This window comes from Microtus pennsylvanicus, chromosome 1 (assembly GCF_037038515.1).
Source record: "Microtus pennsylvanicus isolate mMicPen1 chromosome 1, mMicPen1.hap1, whole genome shotgun sequence".
Taxonomy (NCBI): Eukaryota; Metazoa; Chordata; class Mammalia; order Rodentia; family Cricetidae; genus Microtus; species Microtus pennsylvanicus.
In genome coordinates, this window is record NC_134579.1 from 108367018 (window position 1) to 108386777 (window position 19760).

General features: G+C 48.4%; 1 protein-coding gene across 2 annotated transcripts in view; it reads right to left on the minus strand.

Moving 5' to 3' along the window:
- The window catches only part of Adgrd1 (adhesion G protein-coupled receptor D1), a 115308-nt gene that overhangs the window by 78908 nt on the left and 16640 nt on the right, over nucleotides 1–19760 (minus strand). For both annotated transcript variants that reach the window (XM_075978005.1, XM_075978008.1), the window contains 5 exons: nucleotides 17870–17992; nucleotides 10128–10307; nucleotides 7204–7458; nucleotides 4445–4500; nucleotides 3239–3394 (listed from right to left, as the gene is read on the minus strand). In XM_075978005.1, coding sequence (XP_075834120.1) covers nucleotides 3239–3394; nucleotides 4445–4500; nucleotides 7204–7458; nucleotides 10128–10307; nucleotides 17870–17992 — 770 coding nt within the window. The remainder of the gene's footprint in view (nucleotides 1–3238; nucleotides 3395–4444; nucleotides 4501–7203; nucleotides 7459–10127; nucleotides 10308–17869; nucleotides 17993–19760) is intronic.

Below are 19760 nucleotides of genomic sequence, written 5' to 3' on the forward strand. Positions count from 1 at the left end.
TACTGGGATTACAGGTGTGTGCCACCACACACGGTTTTCTATTTTCAATCAGCTGCTTCTATGCGTGGGGTTAAATAAATTGAATAGTATATTTTATTTACTTAATTCAACACATAAAAATAATATCTTAACATGGATGTCATATTTCTGTTAACTGTTAAATATTTTACAGCAACTTTTGTTCAGGCTGAGGACTCCAGCGGGCATCTTCTACACGGGTCACTACTTCCTGTACACGAACCACAGACCTCACACTTGAGAGCGCACATGAGTGGCAGCCCAGCCTAGGAAATGGCTTCTGGCCACTGTACTGGGCCATCATCAATGGTTAAGAGCCAGGACATTGTGGAAAGCTATACAATGACTTCCTAAAAATTTTTGTTTCCTCTTGAATCGGAGTTGAGACGTTCTGGACAAACTCATTCTGTATGATTTGTCCCCAGGGCCATGGAAAAGCCTCAGACTGTTGATCATTGGCCTCAGCTAGTCTTAAGGGGCTCTCATTGGATCTCTACACACTTCCTTTTAAAATCCCAGCCATGTTTCAAGACTTAGGGCTTCCCTTGCCAAATCAGAAGAGATGGATGGGGCTGAAGGTTGAAATCAAGAGGATTTAAGCAGTTGGCTGCTGCTCTCCGTGGGTCCTGCCCGCTGCATCTATGACTTGGATTGTTGACCCCCAAAGGCATCTGGATTTGCAATCTCTGACTCTGTGATGTTCCGCAAAGAGGTAAAGCAGAAGTAACGGGCAAAGAGCAAAGCCACCAAGCTCAGGAAATATTTCCCACGTGGCCTACATTGAAGTATGTCTTCCAATACACCATCTTATGAAGAACGTGGAACCACCTTGGCCATATGTCCCTGCCTCACTCCAACCCCACCAGCCATCACATAGCTCCACACTGGGTTTAGCAGGACAGTCTGTCTCCCCTGACCCAAGTCCCTTTGTGCTCAGCTCCGTGTCCCTCCTGAAAGATGATGATGGAATCTCTTTCTGTGGCTCTCAGCCACAGTCCCTCTCCGTATGCACACTCAAGGAAGCAATGACTCACGTCTTCCACAGCCCCTCTCTCATCTCCCAGCACATTCCAACAGGAGATAAAGGATCATGGGGCTCGGCCCGGAGCGTACTGAGGGCCTGAGGAACGCAGACTTTTGAAAGATTCCTACACTCTATAAACAGCCTCTGAGACTAGCTGTCACAGGAACAAAAGAGAGATTTGATGACATGCTTACTGTAGGCCAAACCCTGTTCCAGTGCATCGCATACCATCTCCACTGGGGGCCTACAGGATTGCCCAAATTTAGGGATTTTCCACCCAATCCAGCCCCTCTTCCTGTGGAAATGGGAAGTGTGCCACCCAGGTAATCCTGCCCAGCGAAGATCTCTTGCATGATTGGCTAGCCTGCCATGCTAAATCTGCTCCCCTAGGCTGGTGATTGGTATAGGTGAGGTCAATGGGCCCAGCTATGATCAGCAAGGTTGGGTGGCTACTTCCAGGGGTGTCACGGGAAGGCTCTTTCCTATAAATATGAGTGACCCATCCACCCCATCCCCGGCACATCCAGATAGAAAGGCAAAGGACTAAGTGTAGTTGTGTGGACGCAGGAACTGGGTCCATTGGACACTAGTCCCAGAACACAGCGACCTCAACACTAATAGATCAGTGGCCAGAGTGCATAAAAGAGGGTCACACAGCAGATCCACTAGCCACTGTCAGTGTCAAGGACTCAAACACCACAGTCCACACCTACTCTAGGCTAAAATCTTATTATTGCCCTGCAGGTACCAGCTAAGCACCCAGGCAGCACGACTCCTCTACACCTCCAGGGAAAGTGAGGCTCTGCAGGATTGGACTATGCACCTACCAAACTATGAAGATGACAGGTCTGGGATCCTCTCCACCTTGTCCCACTCCAGGGCCTGGAACCTAAGCCAAGCTACCCAAGCCCATCCTTCCAGAGAGCTTTCCAGAACCTGAATCTGTCTCAGTCCCTCAACCTCTTGAGAGCCATGTAGTTCCGGGTGATGCAGAATTCTAGAACCTATGTGTTCTGAGATGATGAAATCTCAGGCGCCCTACTTGCTTCTCCTACCCTAATCAAGAAAGCTACTGAATATCTCCAGCCACTCTGGGAAGCCTCTGATCACTATATCCCAGGTCTGACATGTTTTCTTTCAGCACTAGAACCCCCAAGAAACTAGAACCCTTGGGAAGAAATGACCCTATACCAGACAGTAAGGTATACAGAGACCCCCTTGGTCCCCTGAGAATATGGTCACAGTGACTATCAGCTCCAAGTCTCAGAATAGTGAGGAAGCCAGCAACATTCATTTCCTAACAAGGACACACAATTGTAACCCGCAGGGCAAATGTGGTCCTAGCAGCCAGACTCCACACTGCTTGCTTACAGTCTTGGGATGTATTCTCAAGAATGGCCCACTTCAAACACCACTTCTTTCTCCATACCAGACAAGAACCTGGCTCAAGAAGACCATATAGCCACGAGATACCTCAAGATACCTGATGGGAACAGAGTCTCTACCTGGGAACTGTTAGAAGCAATGAAGAAAGGAAACATCTTAACTTTAATGTCCTAAGTATCACACTCACAGAGTGTGACTTTAGGAAGTCACACTGAACATGATGCTCTGTGGCCTCTAACCACATCTGCTAACATCCCCATCTTCCTCATTGCCATGAAGACATCTGACTTAAGACCGTGAGCTGCAAGCCCAATTGTCTCTGGTGACTTGGTAGGTATGTGGATGGACCAGGGAGGTAAGATGCCGGGGAAGCGGAATGAAGGTCCAATTCCCAGTTCAAGGAGGCTTCACTGAGCAGCACAGAGCTGGCCAGAGCAACCTGCCTGTTTACAAGAAAGCTAAACTCTATCAGGCAAAGGCGCTCTGTGTGTGTGTGTGCATGTACACACACACACACACACACACACACACACATACACATACAGACACACAAATTATGCCAGATGCATATAAGTGCCAATGAAAGCCTGGAAAGAAACGTGTGTTAGATTCCCTGGATCTGGAATTATGGATGACCATGATTCACGCAACATGGGTGCTAGGAACTGAATCTCAGTCCTCTGTAAGACCAGCAAGTGTTCTTAACTGCTGAGTCATCTAAACATGGCTCTAGATCTTTCTAACACTCTCATCCATGTTCCAGCCGTGTATCAGCCCCAACCCACCAGTCAAAGGCACCAGGAGCCTGACCTGTGTGAGATTCAGCGCGGTTTCTTCCGAGAGGGATTTATTGGGCAAGCTGAGAGACACGTTCTGAAGGTACCGCAGCACTGATCCAGGTCTCTGGAAGCATTTCCTCTCCTCCGTCAGGTTGGTGATGATTGGGTGGTAAGCATCTGTGGGCATCTGAAAAACAGTGGCCACATGACTTCTTCCTGCCATGAACTGGTTTTATAGATGCTCAAGGTGACCTCTGGCTCTGGTACCATCAGGACAGCACCAAGACTGGTACCACACACAGATGCATAGGACAGTATCCCACCCTCACAGATACCTTGTAAAACAAGGTAAAACTGAAAGACGAAATTAGCCATAGAGGGGAATTCAGAGTCAATGAATGGTAAATAAGGAGCTGAACCCAAGTGGACTAGCCTGGTCCTCAAAGTCCCTGAGCAAGGGGCATTCTTTAGACAAAAAAAATATTTTGAAGTGGCCACATTTTATACGAATCAACCCATTCCTCTGATATCAGAAAAGGCGAGAAGAAATGGGTCTCAACTGCCCAGGCAACCATTTCAGGGAAGACTGTCTCCCCAGAATTTCCTTTCTTCCTAGCATTCCAGGGAACAGGAATCAAGGGGATCATTTTTCCAATCACTCTGGGCACCAAGCATTACCCCGAAGCTGGCCTCCTTCCCTCTATTATTTCATTCTAGGCACGACTCTGGCCTTGCTGGAGCACAGCTCAAGTCAACAAACAGCAAGGGTGGGGCTATCATTTGAAAGTGAGGTGCCAGTCAAAGAGCCTTCTATGCTAAAGCTTTGGTCTCTGGTCGGTGACACTATTAAGAGGTGATTGGGTCGTGGCAGGGTTGCTAACTTCATCCGCGGATTAAACCCACGAGTGAGTTTGTGTGTTGAAGAATGGGCTGTAGAGGTGGGGCCTGGATGGAGAAAGGAGGATATACATTATCCTCAGACTCTCATTCTCTTCCCACCCCACCTCTCTTCCCTCTCCCACCCCACCCCTGCTTTCTGGCTGCTCTAGAACATGGAGGAAGCCACCTATCCCCCACTTGGCTTTCTACCCTGTTTCTTCCCTGTCTCTGACCCTCAGCAATGCACCTAGCACACCATGAACTGAAAACCCTTCTCCCTTGGATTTTCTTCTCAGACGTTTTGTCCCAGCTATGAAATGTGACTCCCACACAGGAAAAGGGAAAAGTCCCTGCTCACCACAGAGTGTGCCGTGGGCATCGCCAGTGGTGTTGAAGACAATAGAGCGTGTTTACCTGAAAGAAAAAAAAAACACACACACAATGCTTCGGTGGGGGCTAAATTATCCTTTGTCATCCACAGGGAGGCCTGTCCTTACCCAGAATTTACCAGCTTGAGGTGTCCTACAAAGGCCTGGGATGTTTTGAGTATGGACGTTGCTGGGAAGATAAAGGGCTCATAAATCAGCCTAAAAGGTAGATTATATGGATTTTCTCAGCAGAAATTATTTTTCCATTTATATTGTAAATTGCTTCTGAACACCGTTCATGCAAGCCATCACGCAAAAGGATGGTTTTATGCAAGGTCTCACAAATTTCAGACAAAGGCAGAATGAGGAATAGGCTTCAGGGGCACCCAGACTCATTATAGATAAAACACAGGGTTCTTAATCACTGGGTTAGCTACGGTTTGCATCAGAAGCATCTCCCACGCTCAAACATTTGGTACCCAGCTGGTAGCACTCTTTTTGGAAGGCTCTTGACACTCTGGGGAGCCAGAACCTAACTGGAGAAACGGGGGCCACTAGGGACAGGTCTCTGAGGGAGTATTTATCCCTGTCCACTTCTGTGGCTTTCTCTCTGCTTCCTGCCACACTGTCATGTGAGTCAATGTCCTCCTCTGCTACGATGACCCACTCAAATGTACAGAGCTCAGTGGCCACCGGCTGAACCCTCTGACATCATGAGCTAATACAAATCAATGCTACTTAAGTAAGTACTTTTGTTCAGGTACATAAAAGAAACTGATACGTTAGGCTAAGATATCACCCCAAAAGTGGTGGAGGAGACAGAACTTTTGCCGTAATGAGCCTGGTCTACAGACGAGTCATTCCCCATGATGAGATGTCCCAAGGTCAAAGACGAAGACCCCCCCCACTTGTGTTTTTCTGCCTATGCTTCACCGACTATTTCTGACTCTATTGTTTCCTGATGAGGACACACACTTCACTTGATACTTGACCTTGTTTTCGGGAACTGTCTCGAGGTTGCTTTGGGTGACCTGAGGAAATGACATCATCACCCTGGCTGGCTTGAGAGTGATGGGCCCCTTGGGACTGGGTGGGGCGAGGTGGCTGATGATGTAGAACTGGACCCCAAAAGCACTTTGTTCTCCAAGATAGAGTGACACTCATTGCTCGGGCGCCAAGAAGTGACGGGGCAGCCGTGCCATGTGTTCATGGCAGGCCATCGTCAACTCTTGTTGACTCGTGTGCAGCCAAGAGATCAAGGCGATGGAAAAGGAGGCTTCCCTGCACACCATGGGAGTGGGCATGTGAGATTGAGATGATAAGCCTGACTCCATCATCCCCAGGGTCTGGCTCAGTCCCGGTGTGACTCCTGCCAGGGGGTCGGTCGTCTGGCAAGATGCATGCTGAGATTTCACAGATGCGTGCACTGAGATCTTTTGATCTGCACTTGACCCTCTCTGACTCTGCATGGGAGCTGCTCCCCACTGGAGCAGCAGAGTCTGGGAAACTTGCTGGGAAGACAGATGCCAACACTCCGTCTTTCTACGAGTCTGTAAGTGATGAGGTTTTATGGAATATCTAGAACAGCTGGACCTCAGAAAGATGACATAGATCCGTGGCTGCAGAGGGCAGTGATAACTTAACAGACATGAATGTCCCTGACGGACAGTGAAATATCTGAAGATGAGATAGAGACTGTGTTTGCACCCTGTGAATTTGCTAAACACCATCAAACTCTTTACTCTGTTGCCATTACTTCTTTATTTGTGTGTGTGCACACAGAAGCAGAAGTCATCTCAGTATCATCCCGAAGGATCTGTCTGTATCTTTTTTTAAAACTAGGACCTGGGGGGCTGGAGAGATGGCTCAGCGGTTAAGAGCATTGCCTGCTCTTCCAAAGGTCCTGAGTTCAATTCCCAGCCACCACATGGTGGCTCACAACCATCTGTAATGAGATCTGGTGCCCTTTTCTGGCCTGTAGGCATACACACAGACAGAACATTGTATACATAATAAATAAATAAATATATATATATATTTTTTTTTTTTTAAAAAAACTAGGATCTGGGACTCACTGGTATTTCTAGGCTGGTGGGAGAGTGAGTCTAAGAGACCCTCTACCTCTGCCTCCCCTGTGCTGGGATTAGAAGCAGACACCACCACACCCTGCTTTTTTAAATACGGGTCCTGGGATTTAGGTTCCCGTGCTTGAGAGGCAAGCACTTTACTGACTAAGCTATCACTCTTGTCCTGTTTTCTTTTAAACTGCTCACTTTAAATGGTTACACAGATGTCACATGCAATTTATCAAAGCTTTTTCAAAGTCCCACAGCAAAGTGAAGAAATGAACCGTGTCCACCTGCCAGCAGGCCCCTGCTTGGAGCAATCACCTGTAGATGAGCAAGGAGAAGATATCCCGGAGCCTTAAGGACCCCGCAGAGGATGTGCACATGGGAGGCATGTGTGAAGGGCCTGAATATTTTCCACCCAAACCTCTGTAATCAGCCTTTGTATACCCCCACGGAGCCTGTGAGAATCCGAGAATATTAATCTCGGCGTGTCTCCTGTGAACTGTTTGCTCGTTTATCCTGGGGAACAGGTGTTCAGAAACACGACTCTACTTATAAAGTTCATTAAGACACCTCTCACATCTGCCATGGCGAGAACTTGAGAGCTGGAGGATGGCGAGGATGCTGAGCATCTCAAGGTGCAGACCCCAGATCTATCCCCAGCCTTCTCGCACACTGACCCACGGCAGCTGTGAAGTACATGTTGACCTCATCGGGAGTCAGTGCACGTTCCCAGATGATGAACTCATCGAAAGCTCCGTTATCATAACGCTTGGTCTGGTCCTGCTCAGACCCTATGACCAGGTTGACATGGGGATCCCCATAGGTGTGAGACACTTTGCCGCTCGGGTCTGAGGTGCTCAGAGTCCCATTGACGTAGACTTTTAGGCCCTCCTTGGGCTTCCACGTGAACAGGACATGAGTCCAGTAAGGACCTGGAAGAGAGTAAATATGCAGCCTGAGCATAAGGGATGAGTTCTACGTAAGCTTACGTTCCTAAGCACATCCCTCTTTCATACGATGCTTGGTCACCCTTTATAATGTTAACACCAGAGTCACAGATTTAAACACCTTCAACCAAAGGTAATAAAAGAATCGTCTAAAAGGCGAGATTTAAGCACCAACTAATCGGAACATAATCCTAGTTAAAAATCTCAATATGGTCAGAAACAAGACAAGGACATGCTCCTGTCAAAACTCCTGGCAGTTCCTAATATTACAGTAAGCAGGGAAAGAGGCACATGGGTTGGGAAGAACAGAATAAAGATAGTTAAAACATCACAAGATTCTCTTCTGCAATTCAATAGCACGGGTCTCAAGCATGAACTTTGCAGGTCATAATGTCGTTTTACAGTGCCCAGAGGTCGGACAGGCTTGGATCGGTAAGCGAAGTCATGTGGTGTTAGGGAAACAAATGGATAAATCAGAGGGACAGAACAGACAACCCAAGTATAGAGCAATACAGACACCATCTGCTGATACCTGATAGGGACAAAGCCAACTGGAGCAGACAAAGCCACAGTGGAACAAAGATAGTCTCTGCAACCAAGGATTCTGGGGAAACCAGAGGGCCATATGCAAAAATAACAGTAAATGAATAAGGGCCTCATCCCTATGCCCCAAACTAATTCGAAGTGGGTGGTAGATGTAAATACCAAACACAGATATGCACAACTTCCAGAATATGACATTAACCAAAATAAGGTGACACAATACCTATGGCCAGCCTCCTGGCTCTGTCATCAACCTCATTAGGAAGCCTCTTGGTCCCTCCTCTCGTCAATGGGAAGACCAGTCCACAAAAGGCCTGGTCTGTTTTGCAAGCCTTGCTGTAAGACATCCTCGTGGGGTTGACAAAGAAGGAACAGGGCAGCCCCGCTAAAGGACACACAGTGCCCCTGCCCGTTGGTCACCGTGGAAGGCCAGTGATTCCGTCAGGGCTTCCTATTGGGGATTGTGTAACACTTTAGTAATTTTGATGCTCTGAAGAACACTTGGATCCTAAGCAGGGCCAAAGCATTCTTGCACTTGACTTTGAAAGTGAGAATAACAAAGCCCTCCAGTGAAGAAATGAGGAGCAGATGACGAGAGGGTGTTTACAAATCTCTCGGCGTCCCTTGGTGGGAAAACAGCACGTGTTCAGTTTCAAAGAACCTGCTAGATGCCTGATGCCGTGCCACAGGCCTAAGGCCCATGGGTGGGGAGGAGAGGATGAGCTGTTACCTAGGAAACCTTGACCACAAGAGGTCCTCACTGAGAGCCATCTCAGTGGTTCAGAAGGAGCCTCGTGAAGCAGGAAGGCAAAGGTGTTTCAGGCCTCGAGAGTGGGAGAGCATCCATAAATTCAATGCCTTCCCTGGCTGCTGCTTTTTCCCACCTTACGAAGGAGTTATGAATTCAGCTTAAGCATGTCCAGCACCCACAAGGCAAACCAAGTCTCCCAGGATTCAGCAGCCCATTGTTCAAGGCTCCTCCTATCCATCAATTGTCTGTCTCCCTGGGAAATAATAACTGCCGCTCCTCGAATGTTACAAATGAAGAAACTGAAACATCAAGTGATGGACTATGATACCAGGTCCATAAAACTGTACGGCAGATTTAGGACCTGGCCCGACTGCTTAACAGTTAAGCTGAGCTACCTCGTCCAAATGGGCCAGAAGTGGACGCTGAGCTACATCAAAGGCTCCGCTTGCTTCTAAGGCAGTGCTTCTCAACCTTCCTAATGCTGCAAGCCTTTGATACAGCTCCTCATGTTACGGTGACCCCCTAACCATAAAATTACTTTCATTGCTACTCCATAACTGTAATTTTGCTACTGTTATGAATCGTAAAGTCATATTTGTCATGCAACCCCCAAAGGCCTGAGAACTGCTGTTCTAGAGGCTTCATATGGAACAACACCCCCTTCCCCACCTCCCGCCTCCAACCTGGCTGGTTTCTGTCCAGTCCTCCCCGCACCCCACATGAAACTGCTGGTCACCTTCCTCCTCCAGTATCTTACATTATCCTCAGTGGCCCTGGTTTCAGGTGTCCAGCGTCCAGCACAGCTCATGAGCTCCGCAGCACAGATCGTCCGAGCTTCTCTATCTTCTGAAACTCGGGTCCTTGGCACTCTAGTCCCCTCCCACTGGCTCTAAAGGCACATCCTCAACCAAGACCACCCAGATCCTCAGATTCTCTTCCTGCCTTACTGCCTGCTGCTCCCTGGTTGGCAGTCTGTCTTCCCCAGAACGTTTTATACTTCTGTGAGCATCTTCAATGCCACAATCACTGAATGGCGTGGGGACAGAAGGATTTATCCACGGTCTGTCTTCACCTCACAGCTTTTCCCCAACCAGTGACTGGGTACAGGCCATATCACTTCCATTATGCAGAAAGCCAGCCTCACACGGGCACTGGGCAGCAGCAATTACACAGAGAACTCACAGTCAGGTTACCATCTGGGCTTTGACCTTGGCATGAGGTCACCTTGTGATGAATGCCCTCCTTGTTCTCCTGGGACCTTCCCAAGCTGTTAGCAGGAAGGACCCACGTTCTGCAAAGACTCCTTCAGTGTTCCGCCATCACTGAAGGGCACAGAGGCTCCAGTTGGTGCTCCACTCACCTGGAGGGTTGAAGGTGGCCTTCCATGTCATGGAATTATCACGCGTGTACAGCTCCACAGAGCCTTTTCCTCCGCTAGAGCAGATTTTGAAGCCATCAGAGATGACCTGTCCCCCATAAGCATAGGCAGCTGGTCGAGGCTGCTCTCCTTGAGTCTTCCAGAAAAACGAAAACGTGACTCCTGAAGAGAGAAGCAGGCATTCATCAGCTGGTGCTATAACAGCATCAAATGTCACAGCAATATCTGGTCACGGCCAGGTACCTTCCCAAGGGTGTGACCTGAGCCGTCATCCCCTTTCAAACACCGGGAAGCCTTGCTCCCATTCCCAGGGCACGGAAGAGGAAACTGAGGCGGGTGTGTTAGTGACTGATGGAGTTCGGATACAGGCCCGTGCTGCCTGACTCTGAGTGTGCAAATGTGTGCAAACGGGAACCCCTTCACCCCAGTCTCCACCCCACCTACTTCCCCAGATCCTGACAATGATTTTACAGAGGAAGGAAACTGTTTCGTTCATTCTGGTTACACATGGCATCTTTTGGAAGATTTACTGCCTCCGGAACGTCCTCCCACATCCCTAAATACACTTTTACACTGTCGTTTTTATGTCTGCCTGGCGTCACATCCTAAACAAGCCCCTGTTTCTGAGTCATATGGTTTCCTTCAAAGTTTTGAAGGAACATTCCAAACAGAACTTTAAGCTAATTTTTTTAACATATCTCAAATTGTATATATTTCAGAACACGTTCCCGGGGGGAGAGGTGTTCTTGTGAAAAAAGAAGCTGAGTTTTCCAGATTCACAATGCCTTGGGTGCTGACTGCCTGGGGGTATAGGTGTGAGGCAGGCAGAGGTAAGAGCAGCTACCATGTTTTGGAACTCCCCAGTGTGGGTATGTGTGATGGCTAGTTTTAATCATCATTTTGACACAACCTAAAATCTCCTGGAGAAAGAGTCTCAAGTAGAGGACTGTCTCCTTCAGGTTGGTCTGTGGGCATGCCAGGGAGGGATTATTTTGATTGCTCCAATTGGTGTGAGAAGATCCAGCCTACTGTGGGCAACACCATTCCCTAGGTTTGGGTCCTGGGCTGTGTAAGAGTAGAGAAAGCTAGCTGAGAACAACACATGCGTATATTCATTCTCTCTCTGCTCTTGACCATGAGTGGGATGTGATGCTTTATAAGTTGCTTCTGCTTTGACTTCCCTACAGTGATGAATTATAACTTGGAATTTTCGAACTAAAAGAAAAGGAACTTTCTCTCCTAAGTTGTATTTTGTCAGAGTACTTTATCCTAGGAAGTTCGGAGCCCAGATCCCACGCGGGGTGAGGTGGCACCCCACATGGACTATGGGGTGAGGGTAGCACCCCACAAGGACTATGGGGTGAGGGTGGCACCCAACATGGACTATGGGGTGAGGGTGGCACCCCACATGGACTATGGGGTGAGGGTGGCACCCCATGTGGACTATAGGGTGAAGGTGGTACCCCAAGTGGATTATGTGATCTTTGCTACAAGCATCACTGTGAATGAGCCAGGTCACAGTGGATGTGGCCTCTTTGTCTCCAGATACAGAGAGAATGTACCTAACCAGCCAGCCTGCGAATGGCCAAGAGTGTCTGGCATGCACACAGGCAGGTCTGGGCCCACGCTCACTCAGACCCATCGAGGCACAGACCTGGCGGGACCTCCCCCATGGGTTACAGATGTCCCTGGGTTATGCTATAGCTTCCCTGTTTCCCGTAACCTGTGCCCTCTTCCCTTACCAGACATGTACACTGTATGTATGTGCTTGCACATGCATGTGGGTGCTAAGCTGGCCACCTGCTGGACTCTGTGTGTGGGTGATAGAAATAAAACAGCTGGCTCCTCCCACCTTGCCAGGGATGTGAGAGGTGTCAGTGACTCTAGCTGATCTCCCCACAGGGCTAATCATAATACACTATGGATCAGGGTACAAATCGGGAAGAGGGAAAGAAGTGTGGGGAACTTGTCCTGGCGTTATTAATAGAGATGGCACCAAAGCACTTTAGCTGTTATCAACAAATTGAGGTCACACACAGAGGTGTCCAAGACACCTATCTCTTGTGTGTAGCTTGGTGTCTCATTCCCAGCCATCTTTGCTGCAAGGGCTTATGGGTTGGTCTGTCAGAGTCTTTTGAAGGACATATGACAATAGTGCTGGCTTGGAATTTCTCCATTTTGTTTTTTTAGTCAAGAGTAATCTAAAGATTTTGAATATGCCCCCCAAAAAGATGAACAAGCGACAAACACTGGGGATGAACAGACTTTGAATCACCCTGCTCAGGTTAGTCTTCACCATATGGGTGTTGGTGAGACACACAGTACCCACAGAATGCATAATCATCTGTGTGGATCAAAAATGAAAAAGCAAGACTCGGGATATGGCTCAGCGGTGAAGGCATCTGCCAGGCAAGTGTGACTTCTGGAAAACGGATCTCTATAAACGCACATAAAGGCAAGGCTGTGGCAGCCTGCCTAGAGTTCTGGCCTCAGAAGGCTGAAACAGAGTCCCCAGAGCAAGGTGACTAACAAGACAAACCATATCTATAAGCTCTGGGTTTGATTAAGCGACCTTGCCTCAGTAAATAATGTGGAAGAGCAATTGAAGAAGATTCCTGACACCAACCTTGGGCCTCCACATGCCCGCACACATACACGTAAACACGCATACATACATGTAAACATGCATACACACATACACATGGAAAATGACAAAATAAAAGCCAGTCAAGCATGGCGGTACAGGTCTGTTTCTCAGGTACTTGGAAGGCTGAGGCAGGAGGATCATAAATAAGCTCGAGGCTAGCCTGGGCTACATAGTGAGTTAAAGACAATCCTACTAGGCAACTTAGTGAGATCCTGTCTTCCAATTAAAAATAAAACAAAACAAAAAAAAAGAGTGGAAGGTGTAGATCAATAATAGAGCCCTTGCCTAATGTGCCAGCCATGGAATTATGTGCATTCATATCTATGTATAATATATATCATATATAGATATGTGCAAAGACAGATAGGTGATAGGCAGACAGACACATAGATAGATAAAGGATTTTTGGCTTCTTTTTGTAGCCCTGGCTGTCCTGGAACTCTCTATGTAGGCAAGGCTGTCCTCAGGCTCATAGACTCACAGAAATCCACCTGCCTCTGCCTCCCGAGTAATGGAATTAAAGGTATATGTCACCATGCCTGGCTCAAAACCATATTTTGTTGTTTTTGAAGAACCTCCAAACACTAGGAAGTTCCCAGTCTTCTCTGGGGCTCTGGGAGCTCTGGGTAGAATCCAGGTTTAAGGGGCATCATTTCTGGGCTGCTGAGGAAAGTCGTCCTGGGAGATCTCCAACACCAGGATAGGGTGCTGGTGAGAAGCAGTGCAGAAGCTGGGGGTACAGGTCCAGGCCACCCTGGATGTGGAGGAGGGGACTTAGATGACTAACTCCTGTCCTTCCTCCACCAGGCTCCTCCTCCCCCACCCACCTATGCAGTACTCAGAAACATCCAGTTACACGTGGAAATGAACAAGACCCATTGTGGAATTTCTGTCGTGAAACGTATCTCGTGCAACACTTGTGCAAGTCATTTCTCCCCACCCACCCCCAAAATGCTGCTGCTTAAAAAAAAACATCCTTTCACTCATCTCAAAACACAAAATGATGCCGCCTCTGCCAAATGTGCCTCTTCCCCGGGAAGAGAAATAAAAATAAAAAATTCAATACGGTGTTAGGTAATAAGAATAAAAATTAAAAATTCAGCATAGCGTTGGACGGGGACAAGGGGAAAGTGGGTCGTGAACTCTGCCAGTGAAGCCGCTCATTTTAGCTCAGCCAACCTGCAAAGTAATGACTCTCGTCTGTGAAAGCCCTCATTGAAATATCAGTTTGCGTCTCCACGGACTGGAAAGATTCGCAATGTGCCCACAAGAGCACCTGTCAAAGGCGCGGATCATCAACACAGAGAGGAAGTCTGAAGGGGAAAAAAATAAGCACAGCACATCAGTACATTGGTTCCATAGTTTGCTCTGGTTAGGATGAGTAAATCCTAATCTCTCCACGGCCCCTTGTCAGGGATGTACCGAGTTAGACAGAAACACCAATGAGGCGTCCAGCCCGGCTGTGCCTGCTCAGTAAATGCACCATGCCTACGGCCTTGTGCTGAACTCGGAGAACCAGTGGCGGTCCAGGCGGAATCTTCCACACACACCGTGCCAAAGACCAAAAAGGAGATGTGACGCTATTCCACCATCAATCGCCACGTCCTATGGAGGAGTTGCCACACAGGGGCAGGAAGTCTGAGGCCGAGGGTCTTGCCAAACAAAGGCAGTGTGGAGCAGAGCCCCGGGTCTGCAGGCAGATCCCTAGGTCCGCAGAGAGGCCCTTCCGACTCCCAGCTTCCCCACATGGGTGCTCCGTGAACTGAAGGAGCACAGACAGACTGCTACCTGAGGCTGATGCTCTGGGTACCATGTGTGTCTCAGTTAGTAGAACACTGGCCTAGCATGAAGGCCAGCAAACTCATGCATGAAGCCCTGAGTTTGAGCTTCAGCACTACATAAAACCATGTGAGAAGCGCATTCCTATCATTCTTGTCTTGAAAGAAAGCGAAGTGAAAAGAAAGAGAGAGAAAATAGCCTTGTACGTTTGTTTTTTTTGGTTTTTCGAGACAGGGTTTCTCTGTGGTTTTGGAGCCTGTCCTGGAACTAGCTCTGTAGACCAGGCTGGTCTCGAACTCACAGAGATCCGCCTGCCTCTGCCTCCCGAGTGCTGGGATTAAAGGCGTGCGCCACCACCGCCCGGCTAGCCTTGTACGTTTTAATGGATGTTTGAACAGGGGACCAGCTTAACTGTAGGTTAGCAAGCAACAAGACTCTGACACTTTGACCTTAAAATTGTTTCACCATTTCTCATAAAGCTAAAAATAGGACTACCCAGTGACCTAATTATACCACCTCTGGGCATCTACTCATAGGACTCCAGACCCTACTGCAGAGACATGGTTCCTCTGTACACAATAGCTAGGAAATGGAACCATCCTGGACGCCCATCAACCGCTGAATGGATAATGAGAGGGCGGTACATTTACACAACTGAATTTTATTCAGCTGTTGAGAAAGGAAAAAGAATGAAATCACGAAATTTGCATGAGAATGGGCGGAACCAGAAAATATTATAGTAAGTGGGGTCACCCCAGTGTAGAAAGACATAATGTCTCGTGTGTCCTTTCTCATACTCAGATCCTAGCTTTGAATTTCTAGATTTGTGGCTTTAATTTTGAATGCCCATAGAGAAGCCAGAAAGGACCCACGAGAAGGGGAGGGGGAGAGGCCTGAAGGTGTGAGAGGACATTGAATAGCTGGGCTACAAACAGGTGGGAACTCCTGGGGGTTAAATGGTTAAGAGGGAATGGGGGCACAGGATGAGAGAGAATGAAACTGGGGGTGAATTAACCAAGACCAAAGAGATGTGAAAAACGCTTGTGGAAAATCACTACTTTGTTAGCTACTTAAGATAGAAATTATTTTTAAAAAGGAATTCAAACTTAAGTGCCCTGCATAGCTCAACAATGAGGCTCTCAGAAGGTACAGGTTCTGAAATGAAAATCTCAGTCCCAGGCAGGGACACCTCCCTACAGTTATTTCTTGGTCAGAGAGATTCCTGAAGTCCAGAGACTCCTGGAACAACACAGGCTCCTGCCATTGTTCATGGTTCCCTACCACAGAGCCGAAGACACCACAGGCTCTGGAGGCGGGATGGAGGGAAATCAAGCTAGGACTGACCCACGCTCTTATTTCCTGGTTAGCTTTCACAGTGCTGGAAAGCATTGCGCAGCCCACTGGGAAAGCAAAGTCATCCTTGATTTCATGCATGGCTGGATCCTGCGTGATAAATACCGACCTGCCGGGAAAGATATGCCCACTGTCATACTATTGGCGTGACTGTCATGAAGTAACCAACCACCTTCTAATGGGATTGGAGGCCTGTTCCCAGGAAGAAGGCCATGCCTGGTACTGTAAACTTGGTCAACAGTATGTAGTTGAAGAGGCTATAGACTTTCGTGGGAAATTTACTATTGCTGCTTTGATAAATGGACTTGTGGCCACCTTCTAAATATTTCTCTTTAGACCCATGGATGAGTGCACCTGTCAACCTTGGTCAGAGAAGCTTCCTTTCACAGAGGGCAGAGGCTCATGTCGAGATTCGTAACTGTTCAAAGCGTTGAGAATATGTGATTACTGAGTGATCATTCCTAAACAGAATGCCTGTGTCAAGGCTTCCAAGGCATGGGGACCATCACAAAACAGAGAGAATGTAAGAGTTGGAGGCTGGGGAGGGGTGCTGTGAAAGGCTGTCTTCTGGACACGACGTGGCTGCCGCTGTCACAAGCTCACACCAGCTGTGGTCACTGTCAACGTCAAGTCAGTCAACATTCCGACATGAGCTGGGGACAGGCTCATGAGGTCCCACTCCCAGGCACGATTGACAGTTGGTGACTGCTGGAGGAGGAATCGGTTTTCTTCAGAACTGTGGCCACTGGCAGGTTCCCCATCCTCTGGTGTATGGCCCCACACCCATGCCCTTGTAGGCAGCACTAACTGGATGAATAGGTTGTGAGAAGAACAGGAGGAAAAGGACATGAAGTTGTCTTGGATGGCAGAGGGTGATGTACCCAAAGGATTCAAACGTGGCCCAGACTCCAAGGGGAACAAGTGGGGTCTGCCTTCTCTTTGACACACCTGTTGTGAGTTCCAGCCAGAGGTCATGGGTTGGAAGAGGCCCAGCCACCATCCAACCACCCTCAGTGAACACATAAGAAGTGAGCCCAGTTTGGGGGTTAACAGGCACACCCTGCTCTGCCAGGCCTAACCTGTCATCAACATCCCAGACCCAGAAATAACACTGTGAGAGCCATCAATTTCCTTCCCACAAGTGCCGGGACCCATCCCAGCTGGAGTGACATCCATCTCCACGGCCGTGTTCTAAAGCAAGATGTTCCCCAGTCCTCTGCAAGGTTCAGTATTTTGACCTCCTGGCTCAGGAGGGCGACGTCCTAAATTTCAGTCTCCAGGACCGGAGACCGAATTCGAGTGGCTGCATCCCTTCCCCTCGCCCTCTCTCCTCCTTGCATCTGACGTTTTGCACACATTGCGGTTGATAAGAAGCCTGTTCTCTTAGGCTGGAGGTGTGATTCAGGAGGGAATGATGCCCACTGCACAAGCATAAGGACCCGAGTTCAGATGTCTAGAACCCACATACAAAAAGAAAAGCCAAAGCCGGGCGGTGGTGGCGCACGCTTTAATCCCAGCACTCGGGAGGCAGAGTGAGTTCGAGGCCAGCCTGGTCTACAAGAGCTAGTTCCAGGACAGGAACCAAAAAGCTACAGAGAAACCCTGTCTCGAAAAATCAAAAAAAAAAAAAGGAAAGCAAATTATGGCAATGCTTACTTATAACCCCAATGCTATGGTGGGGATTTCAAGAGGATTGTTAGGGCCATCAGCCTAGCTCCAGGGTCAATGAGAGACTCCATCTCAGTGGAAAAGGCAGAGAGTGATAGAACAGGATGCCTGGTGTCCTTCTTTGGAGCATAGGCATATTTACTGAGTGCACACGCACACATGCATGCAGACACATGCACATGTGCACACATGCACACACACGCACACACACACACACACACACACACTGTTCACATGTGCCGTTAGCTTGGTAGCGTACACCCCAGCCCCAACTCACCCTCAGGTCCACACTGGGCCGGGTTGCTGATACAGGATGACTTGTAGCTGCCGTAGTAGAGGAATGTCACCCCCTTCTCCTCCTTGAGGTAAATACCTTTGTTGACCTTCCCTTCCATGATATCTAAGAAAGGAAACGGACATTGCCAGTTACCCTATCGCCGCCAGAAGACTAAACACACCTGTCAGACATACAAGCACCTTACAAATGAGTTCCCAGTGTCATCCTCCTCCATAATGCATTTCTAATGTCACCCAGTATTCCCGGATAGCAATCACATTCACTAATATTTAATTATTGATGGAGACAGTGTGAATGATTCATAGGTTTCAGTGTTAGGGAATAAATTACTACCCTTCTATTAATGTCAGGTCAGCATAACCTATATCTTAAATATAGAAATATTGTAACTGGCATATTTGCCAACAGTCGAACCCTAAATGCCACTCACACTCCCTCTATCAGGGTCCCTCCCACTCTGCCTCGCGCTGAGCTTTCTGAATGGAGCACTCTCATTACCTAAGTGTGAGGCCACAGCTGCATTCTGGTCCGACTGGGTACTCACTGAAGCATCCCGGTCCTCCATATAGGCATCCCTCAGCTTTAGAGCCAGGTCCAGACCCAGGAGAAACCACAGCCCTATTCGGAAGTTCGCTGAAGGGTCTGCCAATCCCGGAGAGCCACAAATCCCTGTCTCCAACACAGCTCACTCAGCTACCTTATTTTGGCATGTGCCATGGCTGGTGTGTCCCCACAGGAAAAGGAAGGTGGCCGCTTTATCGCTAGATAAGCAAAGACTGTAGAAACTATTGGTGATGGGCTCTCCCTGTGCAACAGAATGAGCATGCACAGAGACTGCCCAACCTGTGTACGAACAGGAAAGTGAGAGTGTATACCCTTCTGGCTACTGGCCAAGTGTGCACTCGAGATCTGGGAACTCTGCTCACACAGACCACTCCTCCCTGTCACGTGGACCTCCACGCAAGGGCCTCGCTGTTTAAACTCTGGTTCTACTTATCCTGTTGGCTGCCATGGGAGGGCTGTATCTTACTTCACTAAATGGATAACTACCCACCAGACAGCTGAGCCAGACTTCACGGGCCCAAGAACCAGACTGCTTGCTTAGTAAAATCGTTTAGAGATGGCAAACAGCCCACAATGGAGCGAGAAATCAGAATATGTGCTAAGAAAAGACAGAGAGGCGTACACAGTCCAAACAGGCTTTCTGCGCCCGTCAGACACTCGCCACCATCCCTGCTGTCCGTCAGCTCCGAGCTCAAGGGAATCACAGGCTCTGGGTTAACTGACAATCGGCTGACTCAAGTGGGTGTGTCTTCTAAAAAAAAAAAAAACGGCTCCTAAAGAGTTTTCAGAATAAAGCTGCAGAAATGCTGATGGGTTGTTTGCGAGACGAGGTTTTGGATGAGTTTTCAAAAATCAGCTTGCATTTTTTCCATGAACTGGGCAGAGTGAGACTCCCCCAGCCCCACCCCACAAAGAACACAATATATTCCAAACTCCAGTTTCTTCCAAGCATGATGGGATACAGCTAGAATCCTAGCCCTGGGGAGAAGCGGGAGTTTTAAGTTCATCCTTGGCTACACAGAGAAGTTGAGGCCAGTCTGGGCTACATATACCTTGTCTCCAAAAAGGGTGGGGGCATGAATCTGCTGTCCTTGCTGAAGAAAAATCTGGGCCATGTTTGGTTTTGCTTCTGAGATCAAGGGACTGATTCAAAAGAGCCTGGCAGCGTGGAAGAGCCTCCACCCCTTCCAGACACGGCCATTAGGGAGGCATCCTAAGCCAGAAGCCAGTGTGGCTTCTCCCAGCATCTCTCTGGCTGCCCATCACTTGCACCTGGCCACCACTCCTTTACCAGCCGAATGAGTCC